Source organism: Engystomops pustulosus, chromosome 2 (genome assembly GCF_040894005.1).
Source record: "Engystomops pustulosus chromosome 2, aEngPut4.maternal, whole genome shotgun sequence".
NCBI classification, from domain to species: Eukaryota; Metazoa; Chordata; class Amphibia; order Anura; family Leptodactylidae; genus Engystomops; species Engystomops pustulosus.
Genome location: NC_092412.1, coordinates 53281090 through 53307644, shown reverse-complemented (window position 1 = coordinate 53307644; position 26555 = coordinate 53281090). Strand labels below are relative to the sequence as shown.

General features: G+C 39.6%; 1 protein-coding gene across 2 annotated transcripts in view; it reads left to right on the top strand.

The window, feature by feature from the left end:
* MAP3K12 (mitogen-activated protein kinase kinase kinase 12) overlaps positions 1-26555 on the top strand; it is a 90644-nt gene that overhangs the window by 40244 nt on the left and 23845 nt on the right. Inside the window, exons 1-5 of one of the 2 annotated variants that reach the window (XM_072134630.1) lie at positions 1681-2572; positions 10622-11100; positions 11612-11798; positions 13759-13950; positions 16006-16164. In XM_072134630.1, the coding sequence (XP_071990731.1) occupies positions 10686-11100; positions 11612-11798; positions 13759-13950; positions 16006-16164 (953 nt within the window). In that variant the 5' untranslated portion in view covers positions 1681-2572; positions 10622-10685. Of the gene's footprint in view, positions 1-1680; positions 2573-10621; positions 11101-11611; positions 11799-13758; positions 13951-16005; positions 16165-26555 lie in introns of those variants that run through there. The other variant, XM_072134629.1, reaches the window with a different exon arrangement.

Genomic DNA, 26555 nt, shown 5'->3' with positions numbered 1-26555 from the left:
ATCTTTAGATTGTTTTCTATTGGTGTCTTTACAAGTTGGCTGCTTCAATATGCTTCTGGATTGTCCAGCTGGCTTCTGAATTCTCTGGTAATGTGTCTACCTCCAGTTTAGGCTATAATGGAGTACATTATATACCCTTGTTTAGGGCTATAATGCAATACTGAACATGTGCCAGGCATAATTTCTGTAAAGGAATAAAAAAAAACAAAAAACATAAATTTGTTCATAGTTCAGGACATTTACGTATATAGCTACTCCTTCAAGTTAATGGATTATTTTTTGGATTATCTAGAGAATTTAAAGTCAATGTCATTAGCTACTAGTTTGCAGGTTGGAGCTGCAGAGGATTTTCTTCTCTTGCTGCTATAGTTTTTACTGGACTTAGTTTTACTTTGCCTTCTCCTTTTATCTGTTTTAGGCCACTCAATTATACTATGGAGGAAGGGGTACAAACAAGTCTTATAAGGGGGTGACTCATAAGAGTACAAGATGGGAACAGAGGAAAAAGCAAAATGGAGCAACCCTTATAGACTTTATAATCAGGGCCGATACAAGGAATTTTGGGGCCCCTGACTGATAACATTCATGGGCCTCCCCCCACACTTTAGTTCTCATCTTATTTTATTATGCCACATTGCATATAAGAGCTTTATAAATTAATTCTCCTATACACAGTTCCCTGGAATGAATTATAGCAAGTACAGCACCTCCAATTTATTAAATACACTGCACCCTTTGAACTGATTATATACGGCACCCCTAATTTATTCATTAAAGGTGTGTTCATATGACATAATGTGCAAAATGCATTAACAATGCATATAAAGTGTATACTATATGTAGCCCAGCACATGTCTCTCAGTATATAGGTAGCAACAGAACATAACCCCTGTAGATAGGTATTCATAGGACACGCCCCACAGTAGACATATAGTCACAGCACATACCCCCCAGGAGAGAGCTAGCCACAGCACATACCCCCTAGTAGATAGGTAGCCACATGGCTACCTATCACACAGCTGCTTTCTTCCAAAAATATCTCCACACCTGGCCATGGCTAGTGCATAGTGTTACAACTAAGATCCATTCATATCTATACCGCCGAGATGCAACACCAGCACGAACCATTGTCAGGAGCTGTTTTTGGAAAAAAAGCTGCCATGTTTTTAAACCTTCAGACAACCCTTTTAAGCTTTTCACCACATGTATTATGTGGTATTATCTGGTTTGGATACATTTTTCACGGTGCAGTGTAAGTTAATAGATAGCATATTCTTAGACTAGACCATGTAAAGATGAGATTCATTTTCTTAGCTAGCATTATCCAATTTGATGTCTAGAAAATATGAGTAAATGTGCCGCATATAAAAACTAGCAATATGTGCTTTTGTAGTATTTGCTGACTTTCATAGTAGTATGTAAGAGATTTTAAAAGAATGTGTAAATTTTTTGCACAGAAATTTTTTCAGTGACCGTGTATAATGTTGCGGGGCTTTATAACCAAGTTCCACTCCAAAAATTCCCCCTCTCCCTAACTCGTAAGTAATGAGACCTGTGTGTAGCGTAGGCTGAACGCAGCCTTCTCCCTCCCTCCCAGCTCCATCAGCCTTTCTCCTCCTCCTCTCTCCACTTCTATCCCTCCTTCCACCATCTCCCTCTCCCAGGTCCCTCCTCTTACACAGCGGTCCTGTAAGATGGTGATGTCAGGGGTGCAGACACAGCTGCCTCTCTTTCCTTCACCTTCAGCCAAGATGTGCCATCCTGATAAGAGCCAGGGACCAGACAGCCTCCCTGCCCGGTGCCACTTCCATCCTGACTGAGCTGCTGATTGGCTGCTAGGGATAACAGAGGGGGCACAATTGATAAAATAATAAGGTGGAGGGGGAGGTAGTGAGGGAAAACAACGAGGAGGAGGGGAGTGAGGAACACACAGGAAAGAAACCACAGAGAAGGAACAGGTACTGGAGACATTCACTTCAGGGGCTGAATTCTTCACATGTGTGCACATGGCACAGAGCCGACCGGTGCCAAGGGTAAGAGTACAGGGCATGTAAGGACAGGGGATGCACTGGACATGCGTAGTATATAGTATACACATTGCTGATTATTAATGTCATCATGCAAATATAAAATAGCGTATAACTAAACCTTGTCAGGAAGGTGGTCCAAGACTGACAGCATAGCAATGCATGAGAAATAATATACAGCAGCAGGTGCAGCAATGCGCTAAGTATATACTAGATTATCCATACTATATATCACATTATATTATACCTCTATGTACGTGAAAAGCACATTAGATCTATAGGGGGAGATTGCATATAGGTAATTGAACCCTACCAATAAAGAGCCTAGGTAGAGAAAAGCAGGAATCTCAGAAGTGAAGTAAAGACCATAAATACATCACAGAGGATTTGATTGTTTGGCACCAGAGACGGCTGGTAAATGGATTACACCTACAGTTTGGGGTGGGCAGTGTGTGTGTCCATGCAGGGGGATGAAGCAATCTCTGCACTAGGGATGTGAGACTCTGGCTGGGAAGGATCCTGTGCCCCCACAACTGGATGATCAGGTACTGCTATATGATGTCAGTGGTAATGCAGTGTGATTGTATTGTACAGCCATTGCATCATACATGTATAGATGTACGCTGCAGATGGCATGTGGAATAGCCTGTGTATACTGAGGAGGGTATGTTTATCAACATTGACCTAGAAAAGATGCAGCATGCATGTGTTATTTACTATACACCTATAGTAACTAAATGTGAGCCCTCGCGGAGGACTGATGTGCTGTTTGTTTATAGCATGTATAGGTACACATATAATATACGACAAATTCTGTTCACTGGATGTGTGGATTCTGTACATTGGGGACTGCTAGCTTTTATGCAACATATGTATGTATCGACAACACATGTATATATGTGAAATGTTAAAGTGTGCATGCAGGGAACGTGTATTATGCTTTATAGTGGAATATTATGTAAGGCATGCTACACATACACATACTCATATATATATATATATATATATATATATATATATATATATATATCTGTTCAATTGTGTGTGAATTGTGGGCAGACCAGGTATATGTGAAATGTTATGGTGAGCAATGTAAATGTGTGTCATGCATAACATTGGATGTTTGTAAATTATCGAGAGCATCTATCTATATTTCTATCTATCTATCTATCTATCTCAATTCATTGACACATAAACTGTGGGCACCACATTGATATAACATGTAAATGCTAAATGTTATGGTGTACAACATGCATTATGTAGAATGGTTTTACACACTACGTAGAGCATACTTTATATACATCTATCTATCTACAGTATCTATTTGTTCATCAATGCAAAAATTTTTGTACAACCCATGTGTATAGCCATTTAAATGCGACATGTTATGGTGTGCAATGTATATGTGAGTTATACATTACATTGGATGTTTGTAATTTATGGAGAGCATTATCTATCTATCTATCTATCTATCTATCTATCTATCTATCTATCTATCTATCTATCTATCATGTGTCTATTTTTCTATCTATCATATGTCTATTTATTCATCCATGCATATATACCCTGTATATACAAAATGCTATATTGCAGCGTATATGTGCAATATGCATTACATCTCTATTTATCTAGATGTTCATACATGCATAAATTGTGGCTAACCCATGTATATACCATGTATATCTGAAATGTTGGTGTGCAATGTGCATTGTGCTTTATACTGGATGTTTGTAAATTACGGAGAGCATATTCTATTATTATTATTATTATTATATATTCATTTATAGGGCACCATTCATTCCAATGTGATGTACAATCAATAAGGGCTGAGTGAGTAGCACATCTGCCTTGCAGCACTGGGGTCCTGGGTTCGAATCCCACCCAGGTCAACATCTGCAAAGAGTTTGTATGTTCTCTCCGTGTTTGCGTGGGTTTCCTCCGGGTACTCCGGTTTCCTCCCACACTTCAAAAAAACATACTGTTAGGTTGTTTAGATTGTGAGCCCCATTGGGGACAGGGACCAATTTCACATGCTTGTGCAGCGCTGCGTAACCTGTGTGCGCTATATAAATAAAGAATTAAAAAAAAAAAGGGGTTCACATACATTACATTATATACTGTATATATATATATCCATTGATGCATAAGCATGTATACATCATTTCTAAGCAGAATGTTATGATCTGCAATGTATATGTGCACTATGCATCATATTGTATGTTTGTACGGAGAGCAAATTTTATCCATCTATCTATTTATCCATCCATGTATAAATTATGAACAACACATTGTATATGTGACGTCTTTTGTAATGTACAATATTGCAGTATTAGTTTTCTAAATTGTATACCTTTATTGTACGATGATAATGATACATTCGCCTTGAAGGATACTGTTTGACCTCTATGACTATTTGCGGTGTTTTATCATAACAATTGTTTTGTCCGCATATGTTGTATATATAGAGCTTAGAGTACACAGACCTCACATGTGCATGCATTATTAGTCCTCATCTACAACATTACAACCAATGCCTGTAAGATAATCAATATTAATATACAAATCTCATATTAATATCTCTCTGTATTCATAAAGAAAATGTAAACATCAGCCATAAACTAGGGACACAGTAAATCCCTGAGTATATTTAATGTATGAGCATTTACTCCTTTCCTGGTGATGTAATTAGCTTTTTATAACCCTCTACCCATTGTACGTGTGCAGTGCCATTGTTGTTTTTTGCTTGACTTGTGTTAAGGAGAGAAGCAGCACAAGTGTGCCCAAGAGTGCCAAGTCTGTCCTGGTACTGAACGTGTGTTACCCACTCTGGCCCTCTATGGGCAGCTGCCTGGGGTTGTGCAGATGGCAGGCATATTTCTGCCATGTGAATGGATCACTGTGAGTAGGAGGTAGCAGGTGCTTGGCTTGCTGGGTACATTACTCTACTCTTCTAAATGTCTGTGTATGTTGTTTCAGGAATGGCATCACTAAATAGTACTAAAATATAAATACAATAAACTCTATAACCCATCTTAGGATTGAAGCAGTGTATTGTGTATTCATGAATATGATGTATACTCATTGTACTATTGTAGTAAATAATCTTTTAGTATGTTTCCTCCTAATACTGAGGATTTGACTAGCCCATGGAGAGCAGCACAGCAGTGGGTCCTGTAGATAGAATATACATAAACACATAAAATATATATTTATCAAGTCCCCACTTCCATCCCATTCACCATTAAATTCTACATTTTATAACATCTGCTTCTAGTCTTATCTGAGTGCTATTCAATAAAATTGTGCATTCTACCCTAGCATGTGCTCAGGGTCTCTAGATGAGGTAATGGGGATTTGAGAGCTGGGGAGGGCAGCACTGGTGGAGTATTTCCACTAGCTGGATTCACATGCACTGCTATGGATTTCCATGCACTGTACTTTTTGTATATAGTAAAGCTCCAGGGCATTCTCATACCCTTCTGTCTTTAGGTCCCATTTAGCTAAATTTGCACATAACACATAGTTGAATGCACACAGGCATGCTGTGTATCTAAGAACCCCTGATGGTTTTAGTATGTGTAGTTTAGTGCTATAGTAGGTTTTAAAGAGATTACATAGCAAAGCATTTGTCTAGACTCCAGCTCCTGATTGAAACAGTGATGATTTCAGCACCATGGAGAGCACGGCTTGTATAACTATACTGCAGATGTAGATTTCTATATGAGTTGTATCATTTTGCTGGATATGATGTTCTATGGACAAATCATATTACAGATTCACTTTATACATGAGATATTGCCTTTTTGTATCTTCGTGGGACTAATTCCTCTTATAATCTTTTATGGGGCTGAAACACTGCATCTGTCTTTCTACAGGTAGTGTAGATTTTAGTTCTATGTGCAGAGGGTTTGTGGATATAACTAAGCTTTGTAGAGTGGAATGTAATACTTTATGTATACACGACACATATATATATACGTGTAGATGCATATTTTAGCTAAAGGGTATGGAGGTCCAGGCGAAGGGTTAGGAGGAATAGACAGTTATGCAGGGCACTATAGATAGTGGATGCAATTTATGTCAATCAGTAGATGAGTTGCATTGGCAAGTAATGATGTAGGTGCAGGAATCTGCTGGGTTATTGCCCTGCACTAAATGGATAAACTCATTGAAATGGTACCTGTCACATCGGAATAGAGATTCGCAAAGAAAACCAAAGTACAGCCGGTCCCCTACTTAAGAACGCCCGACTTACAGACGACCCGTAGTTACAAACAGACCTCTGGATGTTGATAATTTACTGTACTTTAGCTTTAGGCTTCAATAAACAGCTATAACAGTTATCACAGGTGTCTGTAATTAAGCTTTATTGTTATTCCTGGTTGTTATGACAACCCAACATTTTTAAAATTTAATTGTCACAGAGACCAAAAAAATTTTGGCTTGGCGATATTAATAAGAGGTAACCTCACAGACTATATGTACAATAATAGCCAGCATGTGAATAGACCGCCAAATTCCATCCATCTTTTACATTTTGTGGCTTTAGTTGAATGAAAGACCATGTATGTATGACTACATTTAGAACCTGCTATGTTGTTCTGACCATGCTAGCACTTTTGTCTATTCTAGCTCAGTGCTACTGATGGGAATAAGGATGAGATGTGTACTTCTGGATATCCCCTATAATAAAGATATTAGCACCAGAATGGTACTTATTTTTAACTCCACTTGGCTTTGTAGTTCACCTGGTGTAAACCTGCCATCTTATATACTTAACTGAAAAGCAATTAAACGTATTTTGTTTCCTGGTACCCATTGAAAGTATTGACAGGATTCCTGTATCTATTATATTGGAATCATTGATGATTGTTTTAAATGGTCAAATGATCAGGAGAGCAAAAAAGCTAATTCCTGATCACAGGGTAGTGGATTTTGTTCTTTGGCCAAATATTGTATTGATATGCAAAATTATTGTTTGCGTCAGCAGAGGGGATGTACTGATGACAATACATAAGCTAGATATAGATGTATAACTGCTCATTCCCTATACAGTATACATCAGTCAGTGTAAAGGCCCTTTAAATGAATGCCGATTAATTCGTTAGATCCTCAATCTGTGCTTATATCCATTAAAATAAAGTTTTGTTTTTAGCTTTATGTTTCTGCCTTTCTCATGTGGTATATACCCCATTGCAAGGATCCATTCTGATTATAGATTCATATGGAACAGAGAATGTAATAACTGAAGATTATAGCAGTAAGATTCAAAGGAACATTGGTTGGACCTGAAGAATAGAATAGAACCCAAAGGTGGGGTAAGGTTTAAAAACATCTTCCATAACCAGATATCAATAGGGTTCATACACTTTGGGGTCACTGATTATTTTTGGTGCAAGGTGTTCTTTTTTGGCACCCAATTTTGGCAGTGTTTTGTGACACAAGGCTTTAATGTATTTGGCGCGCTGTAAATAGAACAAATCAGTGTCACAATTGTGAAACCAAATTGCCAAAAAGGCAGTGGGGCACACTAACTAAGGGTCCGCAGACCGCACTGGGGTAGGATATTACGAGGTTTTTGGATTTGCGTCGCTGGGAAAGGCATTTAGAAGGGGATTTGGGCACGCCATCAGATTTTGGCACAGCGGCGCCGGCTTTCATGAGACACAAATAGTGGGGAGCGTGCCGTACGATGTTCCGACAAACCGATTTAACTTTTAAATTGTATGGCAAAACATGCACTTACATACACCGGGAAGAAGAAGGTGAACTCCGGTGGACCTGAGCTGGGAAGCGACACATTCAGGAAATCGGGCGCACGATCTTATTGAAACGCACTTATTGAAATGCACTTTCGAGAACTCCTCCGGACCAGATAAGTAAATGTGCCCCAGTGTCTCCTGTTAGGGGAAGGGAATAGAGGGGAGGAGTATGTACATACTTGCCATATTAAAGAGGTATTCTCACCTAGAGACATTTAAGAGATATGTTACAGCGGGACACATTACCTACTGGGCAGTAACCTGCAATTTAGGCCAGCGTATGGCCAGTTGGAACCTAGGCGCAGCATATGGCTGGCTGGAGAAGTGGAGGGGTACTGCGATTATTTTCCCCTTTCCGCCACCTACAAGCTATGGAGTGTGGAGAGACATCATCAACAAAGTGTAACCCCCTTAGTGTACAATGTGCCTCACTTATCACTAAGATTCAGTTCTAGTGAAATCAGATTCCCCTCCACTTCCCAGGACAGTGTCCTTGCTGACCCCAACATTTACAGTATATTATTCTTATGCAGCTTTCGCGTAAGTTTAATTGCACTAAGAATGCATTACTGTTCACAGAATTACAGGCATTAGTTTTATGAGGTAAATAATACTCTAGTGCTTGTCTCCCTAGTCTGAGGCTTATGCCAGTATGTGTGGTATTAGCTTTTGTTGTGAGTCCCTGAAGATTGCATTATACGCCTAGATTACTGATCATTTAGGCGTTTGCATCGCTACGGTAAGATGTCAATATAATAATAATAATGTCTAGTTTTCACTGTATTATATTGTTTTGTTGCAGTGTGCAAATTTCTGAAATCACAATTTTGTTTGTAAGAGTTATGTTAAAAATTGTGCGTTGTGTACCCTAAAAAGTAGTGGGGGAGAGGACCTATCTTTTAGGCTATGTTCAGTACATGGGTACCATCTTGAAAGTTACCAAATTGGATCAGGGGTAAGTTTTCTACATGAAGTGGTCATGTCACAAAAATGGATTGTTCCAATCTGATTATCTAAATCACTTGTGCGCCAAAAGTTATCAGCACAGAGATTCTCTGTAGAGTCTAATGAAGGTTCATGAAGAATGGATCCAGCAACTTTAGCTTTGTGTTCAACCCCATGGACAACACGTCAAATAGCTGTGCATCATAGGGAATGTCCCTGGTTGTAGTTGAACTTTAGAACCACAAGAGATATTGCAAATCTGATTGTGGCAATTGAATTAATGAAACAATTCTGGTCTTCTTTCCTATGTCACTTTACCTTTAGAAAGATTTGTCTTTGATTCAATATGGCGACTTTGAAGATAGCGGCCATGTTTCAAAAATGTCTCTTGCCCATTACTTGCTGGTGTTCTCAGATATGTCCTATTCCCTCTAGTTTCTGAAATTAAAGTGTGTTCTGGGATTTTTAGTGGTCTATTCTATTCCATTAAGGAGAAGCACAATAGGTCGCCGGCAGCAGTGAATGCGCCAGTGCGGGGACAGTAACACCCCCTGCCGGCCCACTCCCGGCCGGCCGGCCGTGGCGGAGAGGGCAAAATAATCACAAGTGCTAGCAATAAGCTAGCATTTGTGATGATTTCATGGCCTCTACGCCACTGATAAATATAGTATCAGTTGACAAAGATCTTCATGTATGAGGTTACCTTTCATCATACTTACATTATTTTTAACACAAAAAAGTGTGAAAAAGGTTGCAAAAGCTTGGCGGATGGTACACCTTCATGTTTGCAAGTTTGCAACTTATACTAAATGCAAGGGCTTCCATTTATGTTTCAATTTTCTTTGCCTTGGACTACTATAACACTCATATGAACAAAGCCCAAAACTTTATTTCGACATGTGTCAGTATAAAGTTTAGTGCATATATGTAAATAATCCTTATCTACAGCAAAAAAAATACATTCTTATATTATAGAAAATATCCCAACATTGGGAGAGAGAAAGAGCTGGTCCGCACATGGACACACATTATCCAATGATTTATTGCTGCTATGCTACATTAACAAAATGAGGTTCTTCGTTACATTTTGATCAAATTGCATAATCCCACTAACCACTTCACGGCGACCTTGTTTTAGTGGGTCCCCATGCTAATCTGTGCAGCATCACATGGTATCCATCGTCACTGCAACACAGAGCTAGCAGGGACCCAGAACCATTCCAGTACCCAGGGGTGTAACTTGAGGGGCAGCAGAGGGTGCGGTCGCAACTGGGCCCAAGAGATTTAGGGGGCCCTTATGGAGTCACTTTCCTATATGAGAAAACTAGTACTATAAACCATACATTATAGTCGGGGGCCTGGCACAGACTTTACACTGGGGCCCATCAGCTTCTAGTTACGCCACTGCCAGTACCTATACAGGAAGGCTAAGTCCGCATGGCTCTGGGCCCGGGGGCCCCACCAGCACCACACCACAGAAACAGTGGATGCCATACAGTAACATACTGTGTGAACAGGTCTTAAAGGCTCAACATTTCCATATGGTCTCAGAAACTGTCTGAGAGCAAGTAAGTGGACATTATATATAAATCATGAAGGTCAAAAAACATTAACCAACCAGTCTACAGATTATCCTATATCCTACATCAATATTTTCATTGAGCATGTCGGAGTGCCAGGGTTTCTTTTCATTTTAAAAAAGAGCTAATGGATTTTGCTAAATATTTAACAGGATGGTTAGAAGTTTTTACAAACTGTATTTGAATTTGTATAAAAAATATATCTTCTCTGTATGCAGTCCTGTCATTGTACTATATTGACTTTATTTATTGCGCTAATTATTTGTGTATCATTAGCACAATACCTATGTCTCTTCTTTCATTACAGGCTTAACCTCAAGAATTGGACAGAACTTTCTAATCTCAGTTCCATATATTTCCTATGAACTATAATGGCATGTCTACATGAAACCCGTACCCCCTCACCCTCCTTTGCCAGCCTTCTCTCAGATGGACCAATAAGACGTCTGGAAATTGATACACCACCTGGCTGTACTCCAGAACAAGAACTGACCCCCACACAATGCGTTTTACGTGATATGGTGCGAACAGAAGTCACACTTCCACATGATGATTCCTCATCTCCCCTTACACACAGTGTACCCCAAGATCCACAAGAACCTGAGGATAGAGGTGGTGGAGGTGCAGCCGGTGGTCCTGGAGATGACAGGCCATGTCGTGCACTTGGAGATAGTCGTATGCAATGTCAGGCTGGAGTTGGGTTCTTGGGTGGACTTTTTGGCTGTTTGAGGCCAGTCTGGGCTATGATTGGTAAAACATATTCCACCGAACACAAGCAACAAGAAGGTAGGAGACCATTTAAAGTGCTCTGAGTCATTGTAGAAATGTTATGCACTAGTGGTGGTCTTTAAAATATTACAGCTATTTTAAAAGCCAAGTGGGACATGCCCCCAATACTTCATATTTTCATATTATGGTGGTTAACTATGTTAAGTGAAGCTTCCTAAATGTATGAAAGTCAATCAAGAAATATATAGCTACTAAGACTAAATAACTTCACTGGACTACAATTTCTACAAAACGCACAAAGGTATAGCTAATATTTTAAAGTTATAGCGCCAGTGGTGTCAATGGGCTGTGTATATTATTGCAGATCAGATCTGTTAAATGGAATAGGGCACAACTTTAATACCAAACTTAAGCTATGGACAGATGTAGCGTGGTTATTAGAAGGAAGCAGCCATGTTTTTGTAGTCTTTACAACTTTATCTCAATATTCTACTGGATTATTAAAATTATAATAGGCTCACTGTGTTCATTAACTTCAAAAATATTACAGACTTGTCTTTATCCTTAGAAGAATCCTGGGAAGTCCCATTTGAGGAGATTCAGGATCTGGAATGGGTGGGCAGTGGTGCCCAAGGTGCTGTCTTCCTTGGAAAGTTTCATGGTGAAGAAGTTGCTGTGAAGAAAGTTAGAGACATAAAAGAGACAGACATCAAACACCTCCGCAAACTGAAGCACCCCAATATCATCACCTTCAAGTGAGTGACAAGTTTAAGGCTCCTATGTAGACTCCACTGCCACACTTTCTTCTTCTCCTGCAATGACTCTTTTAAAATGGCAACTAGTGAATAATTTATTGCAGAGCTTAGGGAGAGGGGACGAGCAAGAGGATTTCCAGGAGCAATAAATTTAGATTGTTTCAATTCGGACTTGAACCAAATCTTTTGAAAAATACGGCAACTCAAATCTTGGATGATTCGCTCATCTCTAATTATTATGCAAAATGTGTTGGCTTTGTTTAATAGCCCTGAAAGCTGAATACGAATTTGTGTTTGCTGGATCTGCTCACAGTTTGTTTCCAGTCATCTTTTTTTCTCTGTCCAATAAAATAGTTACTCTGCAGGAGCAGACTCTTCAATCTGGCAGAGATTTTATAAGCCAAAAGAAACCTTGCAGAGTACCACCAGCTTTTACTACATGAAGATTCTGCCATAGAATCTCAGTGTTCTGGACCTCTGTGTCTATGACATGATGGAAGAATAATACTGGCGTTAGGCCCAGTTCCAGTCTGTTTCATTGATGCCAGCTCCTCTGTGTGGTAGCATTATAACAACACACTTTACATCTGATTCCTTTGTAATTGTTTGCAGAGATATAATTTTATCACTAGTAGATATTTACTTTACAAAACACAACATACAGAGTGACTGGCAATTAATAGTGGATCCATAGGGTTTAGGAAGCCATTTTCCTACATTATGGCTAATTGACTTATTCTTATGTCTGGAATATACACCAAACATAGGTAGAAAGTTGAAAAGTTATATTTTTTTTATATGACAGCACATAAATACCTAAGTTATAAGGTTAAAGCGGTTGTCCACTCTTACCAAATAATTTACATTGTTTGTGTAATGAAAAGTTATACAATTTTCTAATATACTTTCTGTATCCATTCCTCACAGTTTTCTAGATCTCTGCTTGGCATCATTCTAAAGTAAGTTTCACTGTTTACTTGCAGTGGATAAAAACAGGTACATGGTCCTGTGATGTCACACAGGTGCACGGCTCGATATATCCCTGGTCATGTGATGTCACACAGGTGCACAGCTCGTTATATCCCTGTTTATCTGATGTCACAAAGGTGCACAGCTTGTTATATCCCTGGTCATGTGATGTCACACAGGTGCACAGCTCGTTATATCCCTGTTCATCTGATGTCACACAGGTGCATTTCTCGTTATATCACAGAGAATGATCAGGGCTGCGTGTTATAGCAAGCAGTGCACCTATGCACCTGTGCGACATCACATGACCATGGACCGTTTTTTGTCCACAGGACAATGGAACTTATAAAATGGTAGCAAGCAGAGATCTGGAAAACCATTAGGAATTGATACAGAAAGTATATTCGAAAATTGTTTAACTTTTCATCATTACACAAACAATATCAATTATTTCCTGAAAGAGGACAACCGCTTTAATTTCAGCACTGCAATAAGAAGGAGGGTTAGGGTCAGTGGGGAGGATAGCTTTACTTTATAACCTGGTGATATGGTAGACTAAAGGATGTTCCAAACATAAACTCTTTTTATTGTCCCAATTATAGATCCTTTTATTCTGTATCTAACAAGCCATAAGTGTTACAGTCAGATGAATTATAGAAGGATGGACTGAAATATCATGTGTTATAAACACAAGAGTGAAATAGAACGTTCACCAAGTGATCATTTCATGACCCATTTCACACGGCTACATAGAGAATACTGTAATTAGTAGCTGAGAACAGAGATGATGATCAATGGTTGTTAATAAGGAATAATAGCCATAAAATACAAATATAGTAATTACAAGATGTATTATCAAATTGTATTCATCCCATATAATACTGAGGACCCTTTGTTGTACATTTACTATGATTTTACTATTTTATTCTTTTTGCTAATAAAATAATTAATCAATTATACCATTCCATTTCTCATGTGCCCTCCCTTACAGGGGTGTTTGTACCCAGGCTCCTTGTTATTGTATCCTCATGGAGTTCTGTGCTCAAGGACAGTTGTATGAAGTTCTTCGTGCTGGAAGGAAAGTCACTCCATCTTTGTTAGTGGACTGGTCCATGGGGATTGCTGGAGGCATGAACTATCTGCATCTCCACAAGATTATTCATCGAGATTTAAAGTCCCCAAAGTAAGTGCCTTTTGTTAAATATCTTATTTATATATATGGGCAGAGGAATTATTTAGACCTGAATTATGGGGAGTTGATCTTAAAGGGCTATTCCCATTTACATTTAATTCACATGCCATTGATACATTTCTTGGATGTTATTAAAAATGTACCTGTGTGAGGATAATTTTGCACATAGTCCCCTAGAAAATGAATTCAGTTGTCCTTGGATACGACCATCTCTGCTGGAGTGATTGTGCAAAGAAACAAATAGTTTTTTTGCATATGAAATGATCAGAAGTTACCTTTTATCCCACATCTGTCCTGAATACTGAATCATGGTGTTCGAGCAGGACTAAATAGTGTATGTCTGGCCCCTGCTGCCAGAGTCCAGGGGTAGTCGTATCCAAGGATAACTATCTTGATTCTAAGGGACAACATTGCAACATTTAAAGGAAATTATCTTCACACAGGTATATTTTTTATAATAACATGTAATTGAAGAAATGTCTATATGTGGCAGATGAATTAAATAAAATGTGAATGCCCAGATGGGAATATCGTTTTAAGTGATTAAGACCATGACAACTATTGAGATGCTAATTTTATACATTGTAGCTTTAAATATGACACATATGACACCTAATTAATTGCTATTTTTTGTGACCCTTTAATGATAACCCAAACCACTTTAGTCTGAATTCTACTTTGTTCTGGTATTCCTTTATGTCAATGATTGAGGCATATATATTGAAGAAGCTTTAGCTATACTTGTTTGTACATAATGGTGGTCATACACTTGTTTGGGATGATCATCTCCTTATTCTGGAGGTCCTGTCCAACCCATTAATGTCTCCTGTAGCAGTTCCCCATGGAACTCAGAAGCAAGAGTTACAATTTATAGCCTATTCTTAGGATTAATTGAAGATAGCGTCCTACATCCAGGTCCTGCACCAAACAGCTTATCCATCTTTAAGTAAATGGGGGTTGAGTTGCAATAACGCAGCATGGCCACTATAGGGCATACAGACCTGTCTACTTTCATTTCCATATACTCACTAATACCAGTTGATCATCGTGGAGCCCGAGTATTGGACCATAATCAGTCCTAAAATAATTAGCTATTCTAAGTAAAGGCCATTAATTGTAACTCTAGGACAAGCCCTTTAAGCATTTACTGGTTAAAGTACTATGCCTATTAGCATATTATTACCCTTTCATTACATTTTGCTTTATTCTATAAAAGAAGGGTTGTTAAATGCAACCCCTTTAATCAGGGCCGGTTTAAGAAAAAGTGGGGTTCTGGGCCCAGGACCCCACTTTTACTAAAACCGACCCTGATTAAAGGGGTTGCATCTAAAATAAAACTATTTTATGAACAGTCACAGTCAGTAAGAGACTCCTTTATCCATGCACAATAATAACACTTTGTAGTTACACACAGTAGTAGGGTAAGACAATCTGTAATATGGGACTGTAGGAGAATTTTATAGATAGACAGATGATAGGGAGATTGATGATAGAATATAAATATAAAGGATGATATAGATTTATAGACAGATGATAGGGAGATTTATGATAGAAGATAAATATGTAAGATGATATCGATTTATATATAGATGATAGATAATAGATTTATAGATGCATAAATATAAAGTAGATTATATAGAAATAGCTAGATAGATATTAAAAGATAGATATGAGATATAGATAGATACAATAAAAGAGAGATAGATGATCGATTGTTAGATAGATATATAGATAATAAATAGATAGAAAGCTAGATAGATAAATGGTTAGACAGATAGATATATAGATAGGAAATAGCCAAATTATAGGAGATAGATAACTAGACAGATAGATAATAGATATATAGACAGGAGTAGATGATAAGCATCTTCACCCGGGTATCCTCTGCATCCTCTGCCCACAAAAGTCCACATGCAGGGCCCTTTAGGACAGGAAGCCCTGGGAAAATAACCAGTTTGCTGCCCCCTAACACTGGCCCTGCCTTTAATCTGTAGAACACATTGTCCAATTCGCCAATTGACATATTAAGTCTTCTGTTGTGTACAGCATGCTGATCACCTACGATGACCTGGTTAAAATATCAGACTTTGGTACATCAAAAGAGTTGAATGACAAGAGCACTAAAATGTCTTTTGCGGGAACAGTAGCCTGGATGGCACCAGAGGTCATACGAAATGAGCCTGTCTCTGAAAAGGTGGACATCTGGTAGGTGGACAATGTATCATGATTAATGTTGTATTGTCAATGTGTCATTACCAATGACTGCAGACTGTCATGATAATTATGAATAGCATTTAAAAATACACACAATATTCTACTATGTACATTTGGGATACTACGGTAAGATAATCTAATACATCAATATATAGTAACATGTTACAACCTGTAAGAGATACTATAAGAAAGACCAATACAAAATCTCAAAATGATGGAGGTTAATAAAGCCTAAAAAATTCGGAAGGCAGCACCAACAAGCATAGGATCTATTGGATCTGATCTTGCGCCTCAAAAAACAGTAGAAAACAGCATTCTATGAAAATCCAATACTTTATTCATCTAACAAAACATGTATGTAGCAAGGTATATCTGTAGCATGCTTGGATTGGATTTTACCAGGATGTTGTTGTTCATTCCACTGTTCTGGGCATAAATATAGGTCACAACAAAGCACACCATAGCAAATAACAGTATAATCCTGTTGTAAGGATCTACAGGGTCTGGAAACTTCAGTGTCTGGAATTTATTGATTGCTCCTCGGTCATTGAATTACTGGAGCAAATACTGTGCTTCAGATTTGTCTCGTATTATGGGGCCAGATATTTAGGATTACCAACAATCTCTATTCCTGCTTAATTCCCTTACTAGACTGGGAAATCTGGATCATTTTGGGTTCTTAGAGCTTAGTATCCAGTATGTAGATTCTATCACTATTATATTGTGAGCGGCACAGCTACCACTAACCGCCCCCAAAATTTCACAGGCCCCTCAATTACTTTTACAAATGCTGTAAAGAAATAAATCCCCTAGTTTTACAGATCTCGGAATTTACAAACAGTTGTAGGTGTAGGGGATGCAAGGGTAATAACCACAGCTGGACCTGAAACCAGTGGGACCCAAATACCCCTTAAGCTACATTCACACAGACGTGTGCCCGCAGTACAGTAGCATGGCGCCATGGAGAGGAGGAGGGGGTGAGCGTCCCTCTCCATAGTGATATATGTCCGCAGCGCCATATTACGGGAGAAAGTTAGGACATATCCTATCTTTCTGCCGACTACGGAACAATACGGTGCCACACGTGAGCGGCACTGTACCGCTCCCGTATGGCGTTGTGCGCCCATTGCCTTGTATGGGGGACGTATATACGTCCCCCATACGTGTGTAATATAAAAACATACCAGTTTATATGTAAAGTGGAAGTTCTCTTTTCAGCTTATGCACCTCTTTTTAAAGACTGCCTTTTTCAGCGTTACATAAAAGTTCTTTAGAAACAACAGGGACAGATTTGGTATTTCTGGGGGTCCCAAAATGCACAGCTCTACTGAATAGTACAGCAAGGAGTCTATTGCTCTGTGCTCTGCCATTGCTTTATACTGTGATTTCAATTTAAGGGTGTCAGTTTGAAGACCCCCTGATCTCTAAGGTAAATCTAACTCTAAAAAAGGGGACTTTTTTTAATAATTATTTTTAATAAGAGTAAAGCCATTGTCCACAACTTTAAAGGGGTTGGCAACTTATATCAAACTTTAACAGGATAATAGTAAGACCATAATAGGGTCCCACACATTATAATTACCTTCAACCTTGACCCCTGGCAACAGGACTTCCTGTGATATCCCATCTGCTGCCAGCTTTCAGTGGATTGAAGGTGCTCCCAGAGGCAAACACCAAACTTTAACAGGGAAAATATAATATGGGTGACCCTATTAGTGTCTTATATGTACACTGTTTAAAGAGGACCTGTCAGGGTGATTTGGTACACCAAACCAGCCACAGTTCTTTAAGGCGGTTTAGTGTCCCAAATTGCCCTCTACCAAGTTCCTCCGTGGCTGCTATAAAAAAAAACTTTATACTTACCTAGAGATGAGTCTGATGAGGTACATTGGAACCATGCCTTGTTCTCCCTGTGCTTGTGCAGTTCTTCAATGAAGCCGAAGCAGTACACCACAGCTTCATTGCGCAAGCGGCAAAACTACAGCGCATGCACAGTGAGGCCACGGTGTAGTACTTATATAAATATTACTTGGCAACCAAGTTTGAAAAAGTAGTGGAACAAACTGGACTCCCTATTTAGTCCAGAAATATCGATATATAATCAAAACAACGAACCACTTGAAATAGATTTCTTTAAAATTTCTTTGCTTTATATAATTCTTTTAGCATAGTAGTTACAAAAAGGTACAATATGTAGAAAAGACTTATTATTATAAATAACTTCTTGAGGATATACCTCCAAATGCAGTCCTTAGGCTTTTTTGCAATGGTTGCATAGATGCAATTCCACTTTCGAGATTCACTGCACCGTGGCTTGTAGAGACTTCTCACAGGTATTCTTTAGCAGAACATCGGGTCATTTCATTAGTCACTCCTTAGCAGAGACGGCGCTCGCATGATTCTTGTGACGTTTCGGAGGTCACGCCTTCTTCCTCAGACATGTAGTAATTTGTTGGAGATCTCGTCCTTGAAATCACTCCCATTCACCTCAGTAGTCACGTAAGGACAGTCAACGTCTCCCTAAATACACATATGAAATACATACAAATGAGTCTCCTGGAAATTGGTGAATCATAGAAAGTGGTGCAGTAACATATTAATATCTAATTGCACAAGAACACTACCCGGATCAGCTCATCTTCATGTTCCTTTCCTTTTGTACACAAGCATTTGGTAAGGATTTAATCTGCCATGTAATCCTCTGGGTATTGTGTTCAGTCTTCTGTATAGGAATGGCTGTAATCCACCACATGCCAGAGAACTGTATGTCCAAATAAATTCATCAAAACAAATTTCTAAAAAAAAACAATAAAAACCACAAATTGATTCCTTATGATACGGCATCTTGTATCATTCAGTGGAGTGCATGTAATAGCTTCCATACTATGACAGAACACATAAGTACACCATATATCTACTTGGCGTGAAGTACTTGGTTCAAGCTGTCGTTCCCTTTCATGTTATGGGATCTGGATTGCTGTAAGGGGCTTCAATTTAAGATTATGTCACTTTTTAGTGTCTTAAAAATCTTCAGTATATCTTTAAAACTGTTGTAATGTCACATCTGGGTGTCACACGTGGAGGGATTACTCTTATGTGTAGACAAGATGACATAGTGTGGAACTCAATAAACAATTATTGTATGTTTCAGCAGGGGTGCGATTGTGTAACCCTCTTAGTCTAATGACATTTCATGCAGTGTATCCTGATCGCTGAAAGCCTTGCTTAACCATAAGCCAGCAGTTTCTTCACAGGCAACAGTCTTGGAAATCCTCTCCTTGGGGAGAAATAACATTTCAGACATCTGGCTGGTTGCCCAGGCGCATGGTATAGAGAGCCCAAGACTTGGTGTTTCCACTTAATTATATTAGTCATTTTTTCCAATAAGTGTTGTGGAGCAGGAAACAGGGAGCAGGGCTACGGAAGGGGATACAAGGACTATTTTATCATATACCATGTGGTTTTTTTATTACTCTCTCTGTAACCAGGACCACCAAAATGGCTTCTGATTTTTTATTGGGGCACATTTACTAAGGGCCCACGGACCGCGATACCATCAGGTTTTCCAGAATATTTCCGTTATGCGCCGTTATGCGCCAAATTGCCCCGGGTTTTTGGCGCACATGATCGGATTGTGACGCATCTGTGCCGGTTTGCATGCAACAGAAATCAGTGGGCGTGGCCGTCGGACAACCCGACGGATTCGGAAAAAACGCAGAATTTAAAAAACTAAATGTGTCGCAAGATCACGCACTCACATGCACCAGGAAAAAGAAGGTGGACTCCGGTGGACCTTGGCGCGGAAGCAACACCTGCAGGAAATTGGATGCACGATCTTAGTGAATCGTGCCGGACCCCAATCATCGTCGGACAACGCACTGCGGGATCGCGACAGGACCGGGTAAGTAAATCTACCCCATTGTCTAGTACAAGCGCAGGCGCTTGGTTATGAGTTGAATTGAACCAGAGGCCACTTGCCCACTTGCCAACTGGCCACCATCTTCAATTACATATGAAGGCAACCCGATTTCAAGGCTACTAGGCTCATATTCTTAGGGGTTATCATTTTATTTGGTGAGCCCAAAAGACACAAGTCCAACATTACCTTTACCTACTTATAATAATAATAATAATAATTTTTTATATATATAGCTATATACTCTCCTAACCACCTTCAAAGAGTTTTTAGCATAATTCTCAAATGCAGGATTTTTTTTAATAACATACCGTACATAAAGTATATTGTTCAATTTTCTCTGCTCTTCTCTTCGCCTTTTTGGAGGACGTTGCAAACAGAACAATACAGCTTGTGCACTCCGATTCATTCATTCAGATGACTTTTTGTTTCCACAGCTGCCACCTATAACATGAAAAAATTCCACTTTTTATCGCATCGAGCAGACCTTGAAAGTGCTGTATCTTCTTCGTTCAGGTTGCCAGGATATTGGCATGGCAATAAAGAGGAATTTTAACTTAGAAAAAAATACTTTGGGCAGATCTGTGAACATGGAGCCTATTCAGAGGCACATAGCAGGATAGAATTAAAAAACACAAACATTTGGCAAGGGTTTTAGCAAAGTACGGCCCCTTTCACACTTGCATTTTAATGTTCGTTGTCTGTGCTTGAAAAATGTATTAAAAATTTAATGAAAGCACACAAAAAAGTGTGAAAAACTCGAAAAACGCTAATGACTCCTAGCAAGAACTGAAATGTCAGTTTTTTACAAAGTGGATGATCTGCAACGCAACTGTGAAAGAGGCCTTAGACTTGGAGATGCACCAAACCTATCAAATCTTTTTTAAGTTTTGGTGCAAGCAACATAAAAATGTAAAAACAGTCTGCTGTACAGGCAGTCCCCAGGTTACTTACAAGATAGGGTCCGGAGGGTTGTTCTTAAGTTGAATCTGTATGTAAGTCCAAACTGTATATTTTATAATTGTAGATCCAGACAAAAACAATTTTGGCCCCAGTGACAATTGTAGTTTAAACATTTTTTGCTGTAATGGGGGCCAAGGATTATCAATAAAGCTTCATTACAGACACCTTACAGCTGATCATTGCAATCTGGGACTATAGTAAAGCATCCAGAGAGCTTCATCAGAAGTCAGAGGGGTCTGTCTGTAACTATGGGTTGTCTGGTGTCCTTAAGTAGGGGACGGCCTGTATGATGGCTCTATAGAGCAGGGTTCTACCATTTTGCAAGATCAACCACTTTGCAGTGGACTGAACTGATTGGTCTCTATATTCATATCCATATTCTACCGCCATATAGTACCACTACTATTATACACAACTTGCATTGCATTTTGATGCATTAGGTTCAACAGGTTTTGTCAGGCATTTTTTTCCCGGACACAACCTTTTTTTAAATTTGTGTGAAGATCTCAGTATACTCTACTTTTGCAAGTCACGTGTATGAAAAACGCACCATACCAACGCACCAAGTCTATGGAGACGCATCAAAAATGCATTTCACTATAAGACACATGCAAGTGCAATACGTTTTTCACTGACCAATTGCCATAGAAAAGATAGACCACAGTCATGAGTCTTTTTCACATGCGTTGTCTGCATTGAAAATGCATTGATAACACCCGAAAAACGGGCATGAAGAACTGAGACACTGTGAGTGTTTCAATGACTAAACCCTGATCGCACTTTGTTCAGACCCTGATATGATCTGCAACGCAAGTGGGAAAGAGGCCTTATTGAACAAACCCTATGGTGAAAAGAAAAGTAATACAGATGTACAAAAACCACACCATTACCTCTACAAATGACTTAATATCACTAAACCATGAGCGTTAGGATTATATAATGACTGAATAATACTGCCTCACTATAACCAATACCATACCCTCAACATAGACTAATGCTGCACTTACACTATGCAGAAGTGATTCTAGCAAAAGTATATCTTATGACTTACTGTAGACTGTCTTTTTAATTTCTGCCCACACAATATTGTGGCCTGTATAGTTCCCCCTCTAGAATAGAAGCTCTTGAAGTGTAGTGACAATTCTACCTCATCAGGCAGAGAACTTCATAATAACTCCCCCTTCTGCAACATATCTCTGCAGAATTTGTATCCAGATGTGCCCTTAAAGATACCATAATTACTTACAGTATAATGGCACATGGATATATGTATGCAGTACCTCTTTAATAAATTACATACAGAACCCCTCCTATAAAGTGCTCATCTGCAAAACCCACAATATACATTTATATATAGTGCCCCCCTGCTATCCAGAAAACTCCTCATGCTATACAGTGCCCCTGATTATACAGCAGCCCCTGCTCTCCCTATCCACACTGCCTCCCTTCTATAAAATAACCCCTCTACACAGTTCATTCCTCTCATTCCAAACCCCCAGATTGTCCCCTCCAAACAAAGCTTTCTGCTAACACCAACCCCACCAGACAGGGCTTTAACCACAACCTAGATTGTGCTGCACCACCGTCCCCAGGCAGTGCGTCACCCACTCTCTCAGATAGTGCTTCACCCACACCCTCGGATAGTGCTTCACCACCCCAAACATTGATTCACCCATTTCCTCGGATAGTGCTTCACCCACACCCTCGGATAGTGCTTCACCGCCCCAAACATTGCTTCACCCACCCCCTCAGATAGTGCTTCACCCACACCCTCGGATAGTGCTTCACCGCCCCAAACATTGCTTCACCCACCCCCTCAGATAGTGCTTCACCCACACCCTCGGATAGTGCTTCACCACCCCAAACATTGCTTCACCCACACCCTCAGATAGTGCTTCACCCACACCCTCGGATAGTGCTTCACCACCCCAAACATTGATTCACCCACCCCCTCAGATAGTGCTTCACCCACACCCTCGGATAGTGCTTCACCACCCCAAACATTGATTCACCCACCACCTCAAATAGTGCTTCACCCACACCCTCAGATAGTGCTTCACCAGTCAGAGGTTAACTCTTCAGCGCTAAATTATCTAGCCAAATATTCTCCAGGTCTTAAGGAGTTAAACGTTGGCCTCAATTATCTTTAGTCTTATATATTTGTCTGATATGTATGTACTTTTGGTATGATTCACATACACTGGTTGCTGCTTTCAAAGTTTAATATTTTCACGAACATTATTGATTTTATGACTTGGAAATTTTGGTTACGCTTAAACATGTAGCCTATTATAGAGTGTTTATACTATATAGAGGTGCAGTATAGACATATACATGAGCCTTAGTGAGGCCTATATGACTTTTAAAGGGAATGTTATCTCAATATGTTTCCGGTAATATAGCAGCATACGGAGGCTCCCATTCTCCAGGAGACATTGCACCTGTAGTGGTTGTGACTCACTATACTCATTGGGCAAAATATTTCCATACCCACAGGGGAAAGTTTATGAATGAGTACAAGGTAAACTGTGTTTTGCGTCCGTAGAGACCAATCACGGCACTATTCTATTTCCGAGATAAACACCAAGGGTTTTATTTTGAGGATAGAAACGTAAAATTTTATTGTTTTTATGTTAAAGGGGTATTCTCATTACAGCACATTAATGTCATTCTTTTTATTATAAAAAGTTATACAATTTTCCAAAATACTTTCTGTATTAATTCAGTTTTCTAGATCTCTGCTTGCTGTCATTCTATGAAAAGCTTCATTGTTTGTTACTAGTGGACAGAAATCTGACCATGGTCAGACAGGTGCACTGCTCGTTATATCACACACCTCTGATTACTGTCTGTGATATAACGAGCTGTGCACCTGTCTGACCATGGTCCACTAGTGCCAAACACAGACGCATTTCATAGACTGGCAGCAAGCAGAGATCTAGAAACCTGTGAGGAATTAAATACAGAAAGTATATTGTAAAATTGTAGAACTTTTTATCATAAAACAATAACAATTATTTGCTGAAATGGGAACACCTCTTTAACAATTATGATGTATGTATTGTAATCCAAACCTAGGAGTTGATTCAAAAGAAAAGAGAAAGCTATAGGAAGGATGAGGTGGAAGGACGTATACTTGTCCTCGCTGTTCATGGCTTTAGCTCCGTAAAAACTGCATCAAAATACAACACAAAAAAGCTTCACCACTGATTCTCCCCCCTGAAACGAAGGCTATGAAGACTGATTTATCACACAGTTAAATGAAATGTTCACAGCAAATTTTTTTTATTCATTCTACATTTTTTGCATTGCGTATGTATTTTGTCTGACACCATATACCCCCACTATTATAAAAATATTTGGTGCCCCTGCCCCGCTTCCTTTTCATGTCTTTATTGTGTTTCTCCAGTACCAGTTCATGTTAATCCGTGTATGGTGGAGAGGTTTTGGGGGAGGGGGTCATTATTATTGGCACACACCGGGGCCTGCAGTGTTACTATGGAAATAAGCCACAAGTTGGGTGTGGGATTAGTGTCCATCTGTCATTGTGCATGACCCCTCCTAATAGGGCAGCATCACATTATAGCCCACGCTTCTGGCACACAGGGGCACATACTTGCACGCACACACTACGCTCTCATCTGCACTAAATAATCTTCCCGAGGACATGTTGCAGATGGGACCTCATCTCCTGCCGGCTCTGTCTAATCAAGACAGAGATGAGTCATTTTATTAGGAGCTGTAAATAAACCTACAGAAAATTAATCACTAATGGCTTTGATTTGGGATTATTCCTGTGGACAAAGAAGAGATTTCTTTCATCAGATTTACAAAATGACTCATAATGAGGGGCAGGACATGAAGCGGCAGATACGGTAGAACAGACACATCACTGGATATTTATCAGGGACTTGACACCAGTTTTCTGGCATATAAACCAATTCTCGGAGCATGTCCTGGAATTGCGACTATTTACCCTCTTCTGCCAGGGTAAAGGGTGTGAAAGCAATGAACAATGGCTATGAATTATAAAGTTTACTAATGAAGGTTGGTGGTAAAGGCGACATGACCGGTGACAAAGTGGTCCGGCACAGGGTGTTTCTGCCCCCCGCTTCTGCACTAACTATAGGCCTGGCATAGAATTGCTGACAGGCAAAGCCGCCAGGAAGTTGGAGCCTCCCGATATATCCAGTGCACAGGAGAGGGAGAGACATAGTATGATAAATAATCCCCATCTATATATTTACTGTTATATTGAATAAACAAAACAACCAAAAATTAATTTAAAAAATAAACACATGGGGGCTCATTTACTAAGGGTCCGAATCGCGCACTTTCGTCGGGTTTCCCGCCGATTTCGGATTTGCCCTAAATTGCCCTCGGGATTTTGGCGCACACGATCGGATTTTGGAGCATCGGTGTCAGAAATCTGGGGCGTGGCCGTTGGACAACCTGACGGATTCGGAAAAGCCGCAGATTTTAAAAAATAATTTGTGCCGCAAGATCAGCACTTATATGCACCGGGAAGAAACAGGTTAACTCCGGCGGACCTTGGTGCAGCAGCGACACCTGCTGGATATCGGGCACACAGACCTTAGTGAATCCCGGCAGACCCGAATCCTCGCCAGAGAACGCGCCGCTGGATCGCGACTGGACCGGGTAAGTAAATGTGCCCCATAATGTAGAAGATTGATAGATGCATTTGCACCACTTGCAAGATATAAGGTCTCTTCCCCCTTCTGTTAAAGGAAATCAACCATTTACTTTTATGCATTATGAATCAGACATACCATGAAAATGCTGTAGCTACACGGATGCAGAAATCTTTTTTAATAAAATATAATAATGAGACTCTTCCACCCCTGTGGCTGCCCCTCTCATCCTAATTATGCACTGCTCCAGCCTTGTCCTGCCCAGTATAAGCCGAGAATAAATCATCACTGTGTTGTCCCTGACAGACAGAAGTAATCAATCGCTGCACTATCCCCCAGATGCTGTGTATGAGTCATACATCAGGTCCAGTCTGATATAGATATTTGGCTGAACCCGTTCCAGTTTTTTGAAGCAGGTTATAGTAATATGGCAGGCTAGGATGTTCCCACCCTGGCATGCTTTTTGCCTTGCCCTTATGTACTCATTTTTTTAAAAAAAAGTTGCACAAAAGGGGCAAAAAGTCCCAAATTTTGCATACATCAAGGCATTGTTGAAATATCTAACAACTTAAAGAAGATGCTTTGGCTACAATGGCCTTTTTAATTCAGTAGAGCCCTTTTATATCACAATAACTGTGGGTTAAATCAAGGTATATAAACTAGGCATCTTACCAGTATCTGTAAGAACAGAATGTACATAGAGATTTACTGCGGTTCAGCAGAATTGAAAGGAGAGATGTCTGGGATCAGGTCAGGTTGCTTGTGGTTGGCTCTGGAAAGTGAAGTGGTTGATATGAGTGTCCTTGAAGAGTTTTCTATGTATGGTCATGCTTTTCAACAACAACACAGCA